This window comes from Podarcis muralis, chromosome 2 (assembly GCF_964188315.1).
Source record: "Podarcis muralis chromosome 2, rPodMur119.hap1.1, whole genome shotgun sequence".
Taxonomy (NCBI): domain Eukaryota; kingdom Metazoa; phylum Chordata; class Lepidosauria; order Squamata; family Lacertidae; genus Podarcis; species Podarcis muralis.
Window position 1 is genome coordinate 57,419,760 of NC_135656.1, and position 17,148 is coordinate 57,436,907.

The window sequence follows — 17,148 nt, forward strand, 5'->3', positions numbered from 1 at the left end:
TTAAAAAAAAAGTTCTGATTCTTCATTAGGGAAATAAAATGCAACATAGTAAAGACAAATGAGGCTGCAGTCCTGCTCACACCTGTATGAAATATTGTGCCTTTAGAAGGAATTTGACTTCCAAGTACTGTGCTTGTGCTTTAGGATCTGTTGGCAAGACAGGTGTGGTTTCCTGAGAGGATCGGTGCACTTTTTGTGAATATTAGTCTAAAGGACCTGATTTCAATCCAAAGAACCCGCAAACCGGGACATCTTGTGTCTGACTACTTGGAAGTAAAGCTGGAGAGGGGGCAATGGAGGTTACGCCCAAGTCACAGCGCAATCCTAACCATGTCTACTCAGAAAGTAAGTCCTATTGAATTCACGTGGGGTTAGGATCACAGCCTTGCAGCGCAATGCTCATTTTTTCAGAAGTACGGTACATCCTTCGCAGTTCAATGCGGCTTGTTCCCTTGGCAGTGTGTTTAGGATTGCAGCCTTAATAAACATGAAAGTTTGAAATATTGAAGCATTGAGTTCGATGGGAATCCGAAGCGACCGGAAGGGGGAAATCCGATTTATACTATATATGGTTCTTAATGATGGTGATGATGATAAGCATTGCCATTAGCTTGCACGGGGCAATTTCTATCATTACAGTACTGCCATATTAAAAGGGTCGGTATCGGCAACTAGCGAGAAATTGTGCAGCCCCGCCCCCTTTCATTTGATTGATGACTTGCCCTATCACAGGGGTTTCATTTCGACTGATTTCATCAGATCCAACCTGCATCTTTATTCAGAAGTTAACTCCCACTGAGGTCAATGGGACCTGTTCCACAGAAAATTTGGAGAAAGCGCACACGTGTGTTTGTTTGTGTATGTATAGATATGGCGATGGGCGCTTCATTAGAACACAAAAAATGCCTCTTTTGCTGCCTTTCTGCTGCTGCTGTAGCATTTGGGAAGCGGCACCTTCTTCCTGCCCCCCCCCCACCCTAGAAGTGAGGCGGGCTTTGCATGCCCGTAATGGGGCATCTCTCCCGGAGCGGGCTTGCAAGAGGAGACGGGCGCTGTCTCTTTAAGGCCAGAGCGCGTCGCGAGGAACAGAGCCTCGCCAACCCCTCCCCGCCGCTGTCAATCACCCGGCGGCTGCTTTGATGTCGAAAGCCTTTGGCTGGGGCTCTCTGGGGCTCTCTCCCTGGCTCGCGCACTTACGAGCGCTCACTCTCTCGGGCGCTCCGTGCCTTTCCCAGCAGAAGCCTCTGGCGCTGCCGTCGCCGGTTTCTCGCCCAGGCAGGGCTGGCTGCTGCTACTTAGTCAAACTTTCCTGGGGCTGGGAGGGAGGGACGAAGCAGACACGGGGAGAAGAGGAGGAGGAGGTGCGGGCTGGTCGCTGCTTTAATCCCTCCGATTGTCTCGGTCTCCCCTCGAGTTGCCGGCAGATTCCCTTAAAAGTAAGGAGAGAGGGCTGCTCTCCTCGAGGGGCGCAGAGACCAGTAGCTGTATTTCAAAGCGTCCCCTCCTCCTCTCCACGCCCGGCCTTTAATATATATCTGTAAATCCCCCAGTCGCCTTCACCGACCAAGAAGTTCGCTTGTTGGTGGCGTGGCTCGGGCTGGGGGGGTGGGAAAGAAGGAGAGACAAAATGCCCCAGCTCAACAGCGGCGGAGGCGATGACTTGGGAGCCAATGACGAGATGCTCGCCTTTAAGGACGAAGGCGAGCAAGAGGAGAAGATCCAGGCCAACGTCTTCACCGAGGGGGATCTGGCTGACCTCAAGTCATCGCTGGTGAATGAGTCCGAAAGCACCGGCGGCGGCGGCGGGGAAGGAGGCGGCGGCGGCGGCGGCACCGGTAGCAGCAGCACCACCAGCAGCCAGACTTCTAACGCCGCGGCCACAGTGGCGACAACAGCAGTAGCCCATTCCGAGGTGAGAGAGGGAGCCGCTCGCCACTCCGCATCACAAAGGGCTTTCTGCCCCTCCGCCACCTTTTCATTCCCCCTGGTTATTACAACGAGCTATAAGCAGGGGGAATAAGCAATATTTAATCAATATATATATATAACTTTATTTAAAAAATTGTTTCCATCCAACTCTGATCACCCTTCTCTTTTTCCTTTCCACACAGGCCATCAGGCGCTTGCAGGATCCTCAGAGGGTCTATCAGGAGAAACTCCCGGATCACATGGAGGATGGTCAGTTTCGGAATCCATTCATTCTGCCTTTTCTTTCTCTCTCTCTCTCCCCTTTTCACATGCTGAACTCAGGAGAGGATGGGGAGCGTGGGAGGAGGTGGGGGAGTTGGCGGCAGGAGAAAAACCATCTTTCTGTTAAATCAAAGCAGCAAAAAAAATAAAATCAAGGGAGGGAGGGACTTTGATTTGGTAGTTGAAGCCCTTAGCTGCTACGCTGCTACGCTACCAAACAGCACAAGCCATTGAAACTTAATAAGTAACAATCTCCTCCCCACCCCCACCCTGCCACCCCCAACTTGCTCATAACTGAAATATGATTAATATATGTAATACCAGGGATGGAGGAACCCAAGGCAGACTGGGGAGGGAGGCAAGCAGAGGTCCGTCTGAGCACTCCTGATCCAAGTCTGTGTCTCTCAAACTGATCACCTCTGGGTCTGGAGTACCTGGATTGTCTGAGGACCTCCTGGAGGAGGGGCAGACCTGGTACAAATACCTGGAACAGAGCTTGGTAACAGATTGAGGGATACACATCTCTTTCCCCTTTCATCAAAACTCTGGGAAACCTGCTGCTCCTTTATTGTCAGATCAGGCAAGGTGGAAGGCGGTGATAACTTTGACATCAAGCTTGTTATTCAGATTATTTGTGACTTTTTGTTTTGTTTCTGTCGCTACCAAAGAAGTCAGGATTTTGGGTTGATGTGTGCTAGCAAAGGGGAAATGAACTTCAGGTGGAGGAGTGATTCTGCAAAGGTGCACATAATCAAAGGATAGTTGTTGTTTTAAAACATGCAGTTACATAGAGATGCAGTGGTGCTTCTTGTCATAAGGCAAGTATGAATGGAGTGAATGGAGTGGGAATTGGTTGTAAGACAAAGTTAAACTTTTATTTTAACAGGCTTAAAACATCAGGACCCAGGGATGTATAAAGGATCGTCTTACTCTGGATACCCTTTCCTAATGCTCTCAGATGCTTACCTGCCAAATGGATCTATGTCACCTTTGGTGAGTTCTCTTCGTTTTGTAAAGTTTTCTAATACTTTGCATTGTTATGCTTACATTAGAATACAGTAGTGATAACAGTCTTAGTCCCTATATCTTATGCTTTTTTTAGTATAGAAAATGATAAAAAAGAACACACAAGAATGGCCTAATTAAAAGTGATAACCTGGTTCTTGAATATATATGGTTTTTAACAACCTATGGAAATTCCAGATTTTTCTTTCCATTAAGTTTTAATCCAAGTAAACTCTAGAACTGAGTCTTTCTCAAATCAATGTGACTTCTTTGTAAATATATTTAGGACTGGAGTTTTCATTCATGAATGCATGCATGGGTATAGAGACTGGAGCAATGTACATTCAGAGGTATTACAGTGAATCTACTTGATTCAATGGGAGCTGCTGCCTTGTGTCTAGGAGTACTGCCTTAGTTGTCACTTTTATTTCCCCCTATTCTCTTTGCACAAGTAAATTAGTTCTGAGATTATTGCAAGGAGGCAAACATTTTGTTGGAAGGAAGTTTTCGTACTGAAGGATCTAGTGACAGACAGACTTTCCGTGTTTGCATACAGATGCATGATGTAGGAACCCTTCGTTTAAGTGCACTGTACTCCGCATACCTTGTAACAAATCAGTTTGTTTGCTTTTTAACAAATAAACAATTACTCTTAAAGCTACATTTTTCTCATACTAGCAAAGCTGAGACTACAGTACCTAACCATCAGTAGACTGGAACCAGATGGATACTGGTACAAATGAGAGCAAGACCTGCCTAAATACATACATACATACACACACACACACACACACACATATATATATATATATATATATATATATATATATATATATATATGAACTCTGCTATGGATAGTGGCTAAAATATGACAATAGAGTCCCTACATGTTTGTCTGTCTCTTTTTCTTTAGTATTCACTGAAAATTCACTGAAAATTATTTTGTTAAATTTAGGACTTGCAATAATTTATATGCAGAAAAAGTCAGACTAAATAAACCAGTGCTATATGAAGTGGTGATGCTTTTGGTGTGCTGGGAAACAATCCTAGCAGTATGTCAGTATTTGGCTCTTATGTGCATCCTTTCAAATAATTTAAAATATTGCAAGTATTAGGCTGTGAACTTATGCCTACTCATTTGGAAGTAGGTACTATAAATGGCAGAGGGACTCTGTTCGACAGAGATGTGTTTGGGATTGGCATGTTTTGAGCATCTTGACTGCAGGAAGGCGGTTGCAGTTAATATTATTTTTAGTTTCACTTTTTTTCTTTTGTAAAGGTAAAGATCAGTTGAATAAATATTTGTCTGTTTTCCTGCCTTGTTTTCGTCATGTTGCTTCAAGTACTTTATAAGCCTCTTGTGTGACAATCAATACGATCTCCTTTTACACACGCCAGCTTTCAGTTGAGCTTACTTAAAAACATTATGTTTAAGACTGGGATTGACAGTACTGTGACCTGCAGTATGCACCTATGTATGTATGATTGGAAGTATATCCCATTGGGTTCAGTGGGGCTTCCTACTGACGTACGGCCACAAGTTTCTACAAGTTTGCTGGGGGGGGGGGCTGTAGCCCTCAGCTTTGCAAGCAGAAAATGCCAGGTTCAGTAGGGCTGAGAGAGAGTCCTGCCTGGAATCTTGGAGAGCTGCTTCCAGTCTGTCTGAGCTGGACCATTGGTCTGATCCCATATAAAGCAGCTTCTGGTGTTCCTACTTGAGAATAAGTTTCATTTCTGAAAATGGGACTTCTAAGCAGATCTGTCTCAAGATTGCACTATAAATGTAGTTTGCACTATAAACTTTTTTTTACTTTTGAAATAAAACTTGATTGCATTTGGAGGATGAGAGCAGGCATTGGATTGTGTTGCTGTTTTGCTCCCTACCCCCTCTTTCTATTGCTTACAGCCCCCAGAGGCCAAGTGTCTAGCTGTATAGTCATGGGACTCTACATACTCATCTCTTATAATAGCCAAGTCGGGAAACAATTGCTTTCCATTAGGTCGGTAAACTTGTTTGGGTTTAGTTGAGCGTACAATCAGCACTGTCTGATATTGAACTTACAATGGGCAGGCCAGTTTCTTAGACAGCTGATGCCTGAGATAGCTGTGTGTGTTTGTGGGTTTCTATTCAGCAGTAGTTTAGATGAAACAATGCTTTCAGTGTATGAAGGAAGAATTCTAGTAGAATTCTAGGTAGTTGTGAGGAAATGGTCCCAAGTCTTGGTGGTAGAAAATGTACCTGAAGTGACTTTCCCACAGAAAGAGAAAAATGATTGGGTGAAACCCATGATACATCTCAGGCCGAATGCAAGATCTTGCTAGATTCAGACATTTTTCTTGACAAATGGGAGATGTCTCCAGGAAGTGTACAAGCAGGGCAAGAAGGGAATAGTCTCTCCCCATTGGTTGTTCCCATCAATAACTGGTGTGCTGCCTGTTCCAGTCTTCATTTTGTTTTCATGACTGGCAGCTGTCACCAGACCATCACTTCCTGATTTCCTATCTTGGCCAGTAGCCATTCTTGTGGAAGCAAGGTCCTGGTTATGTTATAAAATAAGAGAGCAATTTATCCGTCTCCACTCCATGCATAACCTCTATAATACGTCTCTGGCAATCTCCCCCATCTCCCCAAGAAAACACCTTAAACACAGTGCTGTACCTGCCTAGTTGGGAGTGAGCCCCATTCAACTCAATGGGACTTCCTTCTCCATCCTGGAGAAACTTGCTCCAGTTTCTTAATCATTTTGGTTACCTTTTTCTGTACCTTTTCAAGCTCTATGGTACTTGTTTTGCAGATAGCACTGTAAACAAAACAAAAAGGACAAACTTTTTCCCTCTTGTAAAAAGGGTTTCAAACAGTTGCTTTCCAACAAGGATCAAAGTAAGTTTTGCCATGAAAGAATGTAAATGCTGCTATTTAGCAATAAGAATCTTATTCCAGACAAAGAAAGAAAATTACTAGTGTGAGTTCTAAGAACAAAGGGGAATGCCTGTCAATGAAAATCACAGCATTCTCTCTCCTTAGCCTGCTACAAATGTAACTAGACAGTTTAACTTAATCCCACAGGAGATGTGAGTGGTTCTCTCCCTTTCCACAATAAATAATGGGAGTTGAAAACAAAATGGTATCCGAAATAGAATTGGCAAATGTGCATCTGCGTGAAATGAAAACAAGCTCGGGCGGCTCAGTTCATAAAGATGCTGGGCCTCATCTTGGAAACAGAAACTGGATCCTGCTGCTGTGCGGAGATGCAGACGTACACGTGCAAGCCTGCCTAAGATGTGTTCAGGGCATTCCAAGCTAAGAATGCGGCTTCTCACCTGTTACAGTGGGTAGCAGCGTTTGGACTGGGACCAAAAGCTGCTTCACTATCCCCTTGCTAATGCTCAACAACAAGTGATTGGCACCTCTACAAATGACAGCACCGATCACTAGCTAGTTATAGGAGCTCTGCTCATGCAGTCATTGGTGCTGGATGGTGCAGGTTTTCATGCTCCAGAACCTTTTGCTTTTACTGTGGAGCTAGTCTACATTTAGACCGGCTTCTGTGTATTAGGGTAACTGCATGCAAGCAAAGGTGCTGGCTTGGGCATACCTGAAATGCTAGAATTTCCTGAAGGGTAGTGTCTGGTTTTAAAGAGAACGTTTTTAATATTTTCTAATAACTGGAAGGGAAATATAGTACCAGTTCCTAAACACAGAAAAGGGGGAAGGATCCAGCTTTGCAATGTTTTGTTAAGTTTTACAAGTCAAAATTAAATGGAAAACCTGCTATCACAGGTGACCCTTAAAGAGAGGAACATTTTGCTTAAAAGTGCAAAGGATATAATGGTAACAGTTGCTAATTTTAGTGGATATCAGGACATTGGTAGTTTAGAAATGAAAACTACAGAAGAAATAAGCCTCAATGAAGCAGTAAAACTTTTTATAGCTTGTTAAAGTGCTACCAGTTCATTTTTATTTTGATTGATCCTTGGTATGTGTCTCTTTAACTACAAGGAGAGTGTTTCAGGGTCATATATTTAATATTTGGTCCATTACTGAGTGGTTCACAGGTCCCTCTCACACCAGGCCAAAAATTCACACAGTGAAAATGCTGGCAAAATATAGCACTAACAACAACAAATTATGATCTAAAGGAACTTTAGCATGCAGTTTTAGTTCACTGGTAATGTTAATATAGAAAAAAAATAAGGCTGCAATCCTAGCAAAGGACAGTGGGATTGACAGCTAATGGACTGGACTGTTCGTGGAAGTTTGTTTTGCTAGCTATAGAAAACTGGAACAGTAATATGAGCAAGAGAACCGCTTGCTTTAGAAATATAGGAGCATTGTCCTCATTACAAGTAGTGTAAAGAAAGAAAAGGAAAACAAGGAAAGGGGAAACTTACATTAAAAAAACAAGCTACAAAAAGAGATAATGAAGGTCTCATTACCTGTACATTTTACTGAGCAGGATTCAATGTTGGTCTGATTGATGGGACAGAAGTACAGGCATGAGCACACAAATAGATGAAAATACAGATGTTTCTTAGAGCACCCTTGTATGTTATGTGGAAATATCACTTGCACTTTCTGCTTCACCACTTCCACATAATATGTGACATTGGCCTTAAAACATTGCTAACTACTGAAACCTTCAACAGCAGGACCGGATAGAGCAGAGTCTAGTTCTTCTTTGTGGGATCTGTGCCATACCGCTTTTCAAAATTTCTGGCACAGCAGAAGCCCAATACATACTGGTTTAAACAGTATATTGTTTCTTTTGGAATATTACTTGTTTCCTTTTTAAAAAGAATTTTTAAAGGTGTTTTTTTTAAAAAAACACATTTAAGCACAAGATATGCATTTAGCCCTATGCAAGAGGATGATTTTAACAGTTGCAGATATCTGTTAGCGGCTTTGATAAAGTGCCTTGATCATACTACTCCTAGTCAGAAGAAGTAGACTGATGTTAGGCTTATTGACTTGAGCATCTCTGTTTCTTAAACTTGTTTTATTGCTCATTTGGGAATTGGGCATATTTTAACACCTCTTTGGACATGCAAACTAAGAGAAACAATGACTCACTTGTTTCTTATTTAGGTAAGCCACAGAAATAAGAGGTACGGTAAGGTAAAGGTAAAGGGATCCCTGACCGTTAGGTCCAGTCGCGGACGACTCTGGGGATGAGGTACTGCTCATCTCGCTTTACTGGCCAAGGGAGCCGGCGTACAGCTTCTGGGTCATGTGGCCAGCATGACTAAGCCGCTTCTGGTGAACCAGAAAGGCCGTTTACCTTCCCGCCGGAGCAGTACCTATTTATCTACTTGCACTTGACGTGCTTTCGAACTGCTAGGTTGGACGAGCAGGGATGGTAGGTTAACCCAAATGCCTTTTGTAGCACAAAAGAAATGCCCTAGAGATTAAGAAGCAACAGAAAATTTATGTGTTGATCTGTCCTCCTTGCAAACCTCCAAGTGGGAAATGGATTGCCAACTCGTAGAATGTCTATAACTGTAGCCATAAAAACTGAAATCAATTTACTGTTCTATCCGTTGGAATATTAGTTATTAATGCCCAAAAGATTAGAAGTAAAATTGCAAGGTAACATGTAGCTGTACATGGGTTTTTTATCATGGACTTTGGTGTTATTTTGTATTTATATTGGATTGGATTGGGTTTTCTTCAAAAGTCAGAAGCAAACTCTTGCATACCAGTTACATTCAGCTGCTACCAAATTCATTAACTATTTCCATGAGTCTGAAGATCTTGCAGATTTTATCCTACCTTATAAGTGCTTCAAGGCTCATCTAGTCCAACCCCCTGGTTAATAAACATTCTGATGTGGCAACCGTAACATAGGTTTAAGGTGCCATTTGGGGCCTAGCTTACTAACACTGCTCTTTGTTCCTCGGCAGCCGTGATGTTCTTTGTTGCTTGTGACATTACCTCTTTTCGCATCTGTATCACCAGTGTTCACTTCTCTAGATCTTATTTCATATAGCTTGTTTTCAGCCTTTCCAAATATGTTTAGATGTGATGGTGAGGCACTTAACCAGTGCTGAACAGGTTTGGTTCAGGGCTTAAATGAGCCTGAAGACTCCGTGGCTATAGAGAGACAAGCTTTAAGTCAGAACATTGTCCCATCACCACTAGAAAGCTTCTACCTGAGAGACGGTTGCAGTGCCTCTGGTTTTAGTTTGTTTCAGTATACATATGTGTAAGTGCTGAGGATCAGGGCTTGTCTTCAAGGCATTTTGTGGCCTGAGTCAAAGGACAAGATGGTGTGACCCCCACCACCTTTACATAGAGAGCCAACTGGACTCCCAATTGCACATTACTCTCAACGTTAAGGATGGGTCAGTGTGCTGCTCTGCACCTGAGGGCAGCAGGCTCGCTTTGGGGGGACACAGGACAGACTGTATGGCACAGACAGCTCTATCCTCCAACAGAGGCAAACTACAGTGGGACTTAAAAATGGTGGGTGGGGCTGCTCCTGCTACTGTCTCCCTACCCCCAGGATTTGCCAACTGTGGCAGTTACCTCACTCTGCCTAATGTTAGTGCCAGTCTTGCCGGAGATTCCCAGCTGAAGCAAATCTGGAGAATTCCAAGGTGAAGGAAAGGGACAACTGAGCTGGCAATTAAGATGGGTGGAGTTCATGAGAAAGGCAACACTGAATCTGGTTTCTGGCCAGGATTCTGCGAACAGAAACACTTGGGGAAACCCGTAAATACAGTGGTCAGTTGATCTACATGAATCAATACCAGCCCTGTAGCACAGGTGGCTTACGGAGCAGGATGCAGGAACAGAGGTAGAGCACATGGGCGGATGAGAAGTAGTAGCTGGGGCTGACAGATTATTCCAATGGGGTAAGCTATATATTGATGCCTGCAGATTGATTGGGCATCACTCACTTTTCTAACAGGGGTACTTCTATTGAATTAAAATTCTAAATAGATTCTCACTTTCCCTTCTTTTCCCGAAATGAGATTACTGTGCATTACCCATGTTTAGTGAAGGGGGTATTATTTCTTGTCAGGGTTTCCTGTAAACATATGTAGGAGGTTGGGATTAATTCTGTAATCCTTCTTTTCTGCTCCCCTTCATATGCCTCCCTCTGGAGCGCTGTTCGAAACTGTCAAGGGTCCTGTTCTGCTAAACCACCAAAGAGTAAGTACTTCAGTTATAGTAATGTTTCTCGGGAAGATCAAAGGCATGCAAATCTAGTTTGGCAGCACAGTCCTAAATAGGTTTACTCAGGAGGAAGTCGCACTGAGTTTTACAGGTATTACTCCCTGGTAAGGGTATTTGGGATGTAACCTGAATGCTGTTATCTCAGCATACATTATAACAGGATCACTTACATAGAAGATTTGTTTCAGTCTTAGCAGGACTATCTGTCAACAGCAAACGGTGTCTGTGTGTTAGCTGGTATCCAGACATCTGAAGACATTTCCCCTCAATAGTCACACTGCAATGTATAATTTCATCACTAGGAAACTTTTGTTCTTAGCCCGGAGGGGACAAGGGAGCTCATCCACACTGGTGTTTAATGTGGATTTGAAGCTGCTTGTGTCCCTTTTTTACTTTCTATGTTTCTGCGCTGTCCACATGGTATAACCCTCCCTCAACTGGCAGCCACAATTCCTCCCCGCACCACAGATAATTTGCAGATAATCTGAGGGAAGACAGTCAAATATACCCACTGTTTTATTTATTAGATTTATATATCACCCTTCATCAAAAGATATCAAAGATATAGTAATGTTTCTCGGGAAGATCAAAGGCATGCAAATCTAGTTTGGCAGCACAGTCCTAAATAGGTTTACTCAGGAGGAAGTCGCACTGAGTTTTACAGGTATTACTCCCTGGTAAGGGTATTTGGGATGTAACCTGAATGCTGTTATCTCAGCATACATTATAACAGGATCACTTACATAGAAGATTTGTTTCAGTCTTAGCAGGACTATCTGTCAACAGCAAACGGTGTCTGTGTGTTAGCTGGTATCCAGACATCTGAAGACATTTCCCCTCAATAGTCACACTGCAATGTATAATTTCATCACTAGGAAACTTTTGTTCTTAGCCCGGAGGGGACAAGGGAGCTCATCCACACTGGTGTTTAATGTGGATTTGAAGCTGCTTGTGTCCCTTTTTTACTTTCTATGTTTCTGCGCTGTCCACATGGTATAACCCTCCCTCAACTGGCAGCCACAATTCCTCCCCGCACCACAGATAATTTGCAGATAATCTGAGGGAAGACAGTCAAATATACCCACTGTTTTATTTATTAGATTTATATATCACCCTTCATCAAAAGATATCAAGATGGTTTACAATATAAAAACACAAACAGTATTTACCATATTAAATAATTTTACACCTTTATGATATTTACACGTGCCTTTCCCCTGAAGAATGGATATTTAAACAATACTTTTTGATTTCTAGGATTTTAAACTTGTAATATTTTCATATTGTTTTTCTGATGGTTTTTGGGGGCGGGGTAGAAAGAAGGTGGCAGTATTTTGCTTTGCTATGTTGCTTCTAACCATGTTTGCACTTGAGGTAGGCACAAGGTACATTTGTTCTCTTTGCCACCTCAACCCCCCATAATCTCTTTCCCTCTAATAACAAACTTGGATGGTTGAGTGCTAACAAGATTTGTGGTTGCATGAATACCTGAGGTATGTTAGAGGTACAAAACATTTTTTTAAAAAAATCCAAAGTGGAACCAAAACACGAATCCTAAAATGGACCTATGATGACTGAGCATGCTCAGTGACCTCAAGAAGTCACCAACTGGAAAGTGGGGGGAAACAAACAAACATGAGAACGGGGAGAGAAGGGCATTGACTTGCTTGAGGCTTTTACAGTATCTTAGAGGAAGCCATGAATGGAGCACTCGTGTTCTGGAAGATGAGGGCTCATTACAGCATTTGGTGGAAGTCTCCCTTGTCTGTTATACCGCTAAGTGTCTGCCCATGTTTCAAAACAGAGTTTGACCTTCAATAATAGCTGCAGTGTATATATGATAGGTTTAATCCAGCAGCTTTGTAGCTCTGTCTACCCTTACCAGGACCTCTCCTTGAAAGAGATGAAAGAGACAGAGAGACAGAGCGATGCTTATTGCAAAAACCAGTGTGGAATGTATCATCATCAAAAGCTAATTTCCCCCCTCAAAATCAACTATAAATCATAAAAGTATATCCTTTTTTAAATGGTACAAATCACTTTAAAACCAAATTGAGGTATCTCGTCAGTAGGTAGGTCTGCCTTTTAGGTGGTTATAAACCTTAAAGGTCAGACATGTTGAAACTTTGATCAGATTAAACTATTCTCCTTTCTATGGCAATATAATTAAGTTGACACCTGAGGGAGTTTTCTGAACATTGTTGCATCTTGCAGCAGGTCGGTAATATACAGCAGCCAAAAGGCTTGAAGAAGCACTTCTATGTTTCTTAATTTTGGAACTGGGTGTGTGAGCTACGGAAATGAGCTGGGGTTTCCCATAGGTATTTGCAGGCCAGACTTGTTCAGCCTCAGTCAACACAAGGACTCCCTTTGGCTTGAACAGGCTGAGGTCAGAGACATCCAGTTTTATGGGTTTAAAATAAACATTTATGATGGAAGGGCAGATTCTGGCTGTGTGTAAGCCATCTTGGGTTCTGTGGGTTTGTGTATTAAGCAAAGGGAAAGTTAATTCCTTCCTTAATACCAAGTGGAAAGCTTGGTTCTCTCTCTCTCTCTCCCTCTCTCTCCCTCCCTCTCCCTCCCCCCCAATTGTGTGTTAAAATGGCCACTTTTCCTCTCTGTTATGTGAAATAGCTATATGTCTTCTTTTTTAAGTGTACGTGTCAGAGAACCAGTATCTAGACTGACTTCCCAAAACAGGGTACATGCACAGAAAAATTGATGCAAGCTCCTTCAGACATTGCTGAGTGCAAATGGATACATCTTTCATCTTCACTGCATCTCCACTTCTACTGCTGTGTATGGAGTGTCCCTTACTGTGTTAGAAGAACAGTTATCCATATAATCCATTGGGTAGTTGGTCTCCTCAGGCGCAAGCTAGAAGCAGCATTAATTGTGTGAACACACACATGTCAGTAGCAGCTGCCAGAAGGGTGGGAGGCTGCACAGCATCCAGATTGCAGGGGGTGGAAGGGACTTTAGCCCTTTCCGCCTTTGCCATGGTCCCAACAGAAATCACTCATCTGCCCAAAATTTCATTTGGAAGGAAGTCACCATGGGCACCTATGGAGGCTGCCCACCCAATGCCTATAGCAATTTTTTGGGGGGAGGGGGAGACATTTTTGTAGTGACCACTGCAAGAGTGGACAGGTTTTAACTCTCCTTTCTCACTCCCCGTGTCCTGATGCTGCAGTTGCTATTTACATAACAAAAACTTGCACATTTATATTCATATGACTCTCATCTAGTTGAGCCTTGGATCTTCCAGTTCTGGGTGCTTTGTCCCTTTTCTGGATGCTTTGTCCCGTTACACTTTCCACCAGCCTAACATTTCAAAGTGTTCTCACTGAGGCATTGATGACGTTAAGCATGTTTACTTCAAGGGAACTTGCTTTTCTGAGAAAGCAAGATCTGGACTTGTCTCCATGGAGTGTGTCTGGCTATTAACCAGAAGGTTAGTGATTCAATACCGCCCAGGGACAGCTGTGGGCAGGATTGCTGCATATCAGGGGGTTGGACTAGATGGCCCTTGGGTCCCTTCCAACTGTACAGTTCTATGATTCTATGATATCCCACCCACTATTTGGAAAACAAGAGCAGCAACTGGCCCTTTAAACCTAGTCGTACTGCTGGTCATTCTCAAATCATATTTCATCGGTTTCTAAAAATGACCTGTATAACATGTGCGGGGGGCGGGTATCCAAACAAATAAAAGGGAAATATTTTTACATTTGTTTCCTGTTAATTTGATTGGGAACACGATTCACATTAATAAGAAAACCTTGCTTTTGCAAACCAGCCTTTTGTGCAGCTTCCATACAACTACAGAACTGGTATAACCCTTTATTACACTGTAGCCCCATATAGCCAAGTACCCTGTGGAATATTTAAAGCATTTATATAATGGGAAAATTGGATATAATTATCATCCTCACAAGGGTTACCATGACATGAATCTATGGATGATACAAAATGAATGTGGATGATAATTAAAGTCTGGGTAATGGTGCTCTTATTGCTTTTTCTTTCCTTTTTTTTTTTTTTTTTTTTTTGGCATCTCTGTACACTGAGTATCCTTAAGCAAGTTACTTTCTCTCAGCCTCAGTTCTGCATCTGTAAAATAAGAATAGTAAGGATTAAAAATGGCTCATAGGCTGCTGTGCAGATGGATGTGATAAAGACTATAAAGCATTTTGCATATGAAGTACTACAGGTGTGAGTCATAATTCTGTTACTCTTGGTCAATTAAGCACATTATGCATCAAAGAGGCTAGCTATGTATCTCCAGTCAAGATATTTGAATATGCAGTAGTCCCATTTCCCTGCTTTTTTCATTACGGTAGATTTTGTTTCTTAACCACATTTCTGTCCTATACTATTCTGCCAAGGAGTGCAGGGTGATATAGCCATCTATCACACTGCTTATCACATTGCTTTTCCTGAATCCTTTTTATTTTAAGGGGCATTCATGATTATAAGACAGGTCATAATCTTTCTCAGTATCACACCCGGTATAACCTGATGCACCCCCTTTGTTTCAGCCAAGCCACATTTTAACATCATGCAAAGCCATGGTTTAGCATGAAACGCACAAGCTGCAGAGAAACTCAGGCTTGTGCATTCCTTCCCCCTGATCCCGCTACCTTCCCCCCATGCTTCTGAGATGAGGACTGTGGGATCTTTTGCTTCCATTTTTAAGTTATCCACAGTTTGCTCTGTCGTGTGGACTGGAATTGCGATGAACATTAATTACGCTTAGTTTTCAATAAGCCAGCTTCAGAAACTATGGTTTGTTTGAAAAGTTAGTATTTATAACTATTTGTTGCAGTTGACATCATGAGAAAATACGGTTAAGTTAAAGCTTCAGCAGCTGTTGATAGAGTGTGCAAGCCAAAAGCTTTTTGCAACTCCTTCCTGCTTGTGCATGTACAGTGCTGCCAAACCCTGGTGTTGGTGTAACATAGCTTTCCCCAGCTAGTGTCCTCCAGATATTTTGAGCTACAGCTCTCATCGGACATAGCCAACATGGTTAATGGTTAGGGATGATGAGAGTTGTAGCCCAAAACATTTGGTGGGGCACAGCTTGGGAAGCTGTTCTAGTGTGATATGGCCACCATGTCTCAAAAGATCAGTTTATTTTGTATTTGATGTTATTTCTCTTTCAATCTTTCCTTCCTCTAAGGAGGTCAGGGAGTATGAGCCCATTTTACACCCCCATCCATTTTACCCTCACAGCAACCCAGTGATGTGGGATGTGACTGGCCCAAGATTATCCAGTGAGCTTTATGTCCAATCCATGCAAGGGTGTTTAGGCATGTGTATGCACAAGATCTACAATACCCACCAGAGAAAGAGTGTGCACTTGATTGTATTGGGCATGGCATGTCACTGAAAATTCGCATGCGGCCGTGACAAACTTGATCGCGTTCACCTTTGGCGAACTCAAGAAGAGAGACATTAATTTTCTACAGTTCTATTTTATGTACGCATATGTGCCTTGGTGGTTTTGTTTCTGCTTCAGAAGAAACAACGTGTTTGGTGCGCCTGCCATGAGCTGCATTAACTTGAGTGTATTGGAGAGGCATCAGTTAGGATGAAACACTGAATCATAGAATCTCATAATTGCAGGGTGGAATCTCCCAAGATCTCCTGATCGACTGCCCTGGGTTGAAGATACACACTCCTAAAAATACCACTAATAGAACCAATTTCTTTATTATGGTCTGCCAGCCTATACAGTATGAAAATGAATAAAAAGTATGTGCGAAAGTCCTTGTGTATTATGTTTTTCATGATACATCCTTTGTATAAAATATTGCATCCATAGCTGCTGTGTTTTTTATTAATTTGTGTTCATTTTAACTGATGCTAAATCACTAACTATATGAGTTTCTGAATGCAGTTTTAGGCTTGTTTGTTGAAACAGTACAAAATCAGCTGTTTAGTTTTTCTTTCTTTCATAAAAAAAGACAAACCAAAACCCACAAGGCTTATCCACGTTACAGATTAGCATCCTAGAAACTCTCACTTTGAAGAACAAAGTGATTTCTGAGCTAAATGAGTACACAGTGCATCTGCGAAATGGCAACCATTTTTCTTCAGCTTTTAATAACCCTAACTTGAAAAGAACTGAATAAGGCATTTTAAAAGCAGGGCGGGAAGAAAAGTCCTTTAAAATAACATTGCTCCAAGCTGGAGTTCTTGACTTGTTATATTTTACATAGGAATTGGTTTTTTTAAAAAACTGCTTTTGTTTTTTTAGCAGGCAGTTTTCAATTATTTTGCTCAAATGAGGGCAGAACTAACATTTAAGGCATTATGCAGCTTAGGACCAGGTGTACGATGTGTTGTCATTGCGCTTTAGGTGTCTCTGTAAGGCTTAATTTGCACTATACATTTAAAGCAGCATTCTGCCACTTTAATAGTTACAGCTGCCCCAAAGAATCCTGGGAAATGCAGTTTGTTAAGGGTACCAAGAGGTATTAGGAGACCTTTATTTCCCCCCACAGAGCTGTAACGCTCAGAGTTATTTAACAGTCAATCTCTCTTCCTAGTGAACTCTGGGCATTGTAACTCTATGATGGGAATTAGGATCTCCTAACCACTTTCAGCACCCTTAACTACAGTTTCCAGGAATTTGGGGGGTGAAGCCATGACCGTTTAAAGCAGGCAAACTCGGCCCTCCAGATGTTTTTGGGACTACAACTCCCAGCATCCCTGACCACTGTCCTGTTAGCTAGGGATGATGGGAGTTGTAGTCCCAAAATATCTGG

At 42.3% G+C, this 17,148-nt stretch overlaps 2 protein-coding genes across 12 annotated transcripts in view; one reads left to right on the forward strand and one right to left on the reverse strand.

Moving 5' to 3' along the window:
• VDAC1 (voltage dependent anion channel 1) overlaps nucleotides 1–17,148 on the reverse strand; it is a 376,203-nt gene that overhangs the window by 88,341 nt on the left and 270,714 nt on the right. The window lies entirely within an intron of this gene.
• The window catches only part of TCF7 (transcription factor 7), a 112,429-nt gene continuing 96,397 nt past the window's right edge, over nucleotides 1,117–17,148 (forward strand). For 5 of the 11 annotated variants that reach the window (XM_028718030.2, XM_028718032.2, XM_028718040.2 and 2 more), the window contains exons 1-3: nucleotides 1,118–1,912; nucleotides 2,112–2,178; nucleotides 3,077–3,183. In XM_028718030.2, the coding sequence (XP_028573863.2) occupies nucleotides 1,628–1,912; nucleotides 2,112–2,178; nucleotides 3,077–3,183 (459 nt within the window). In that variant the 5' untranslated portion in view covers nucleotides 1,118–1,627. Of the gene's footprint in view, nucleotides 1,913–2,111; nucleotides 2,179–3,076; nucleotides 3,184–17,148 lie in introns of all 11 variants that reach the window. The other 6 variants (XR_003705227.2, XM_028718035.2, XM_028718038.2 and 3 more) reach the window with 2 other exon arrangements.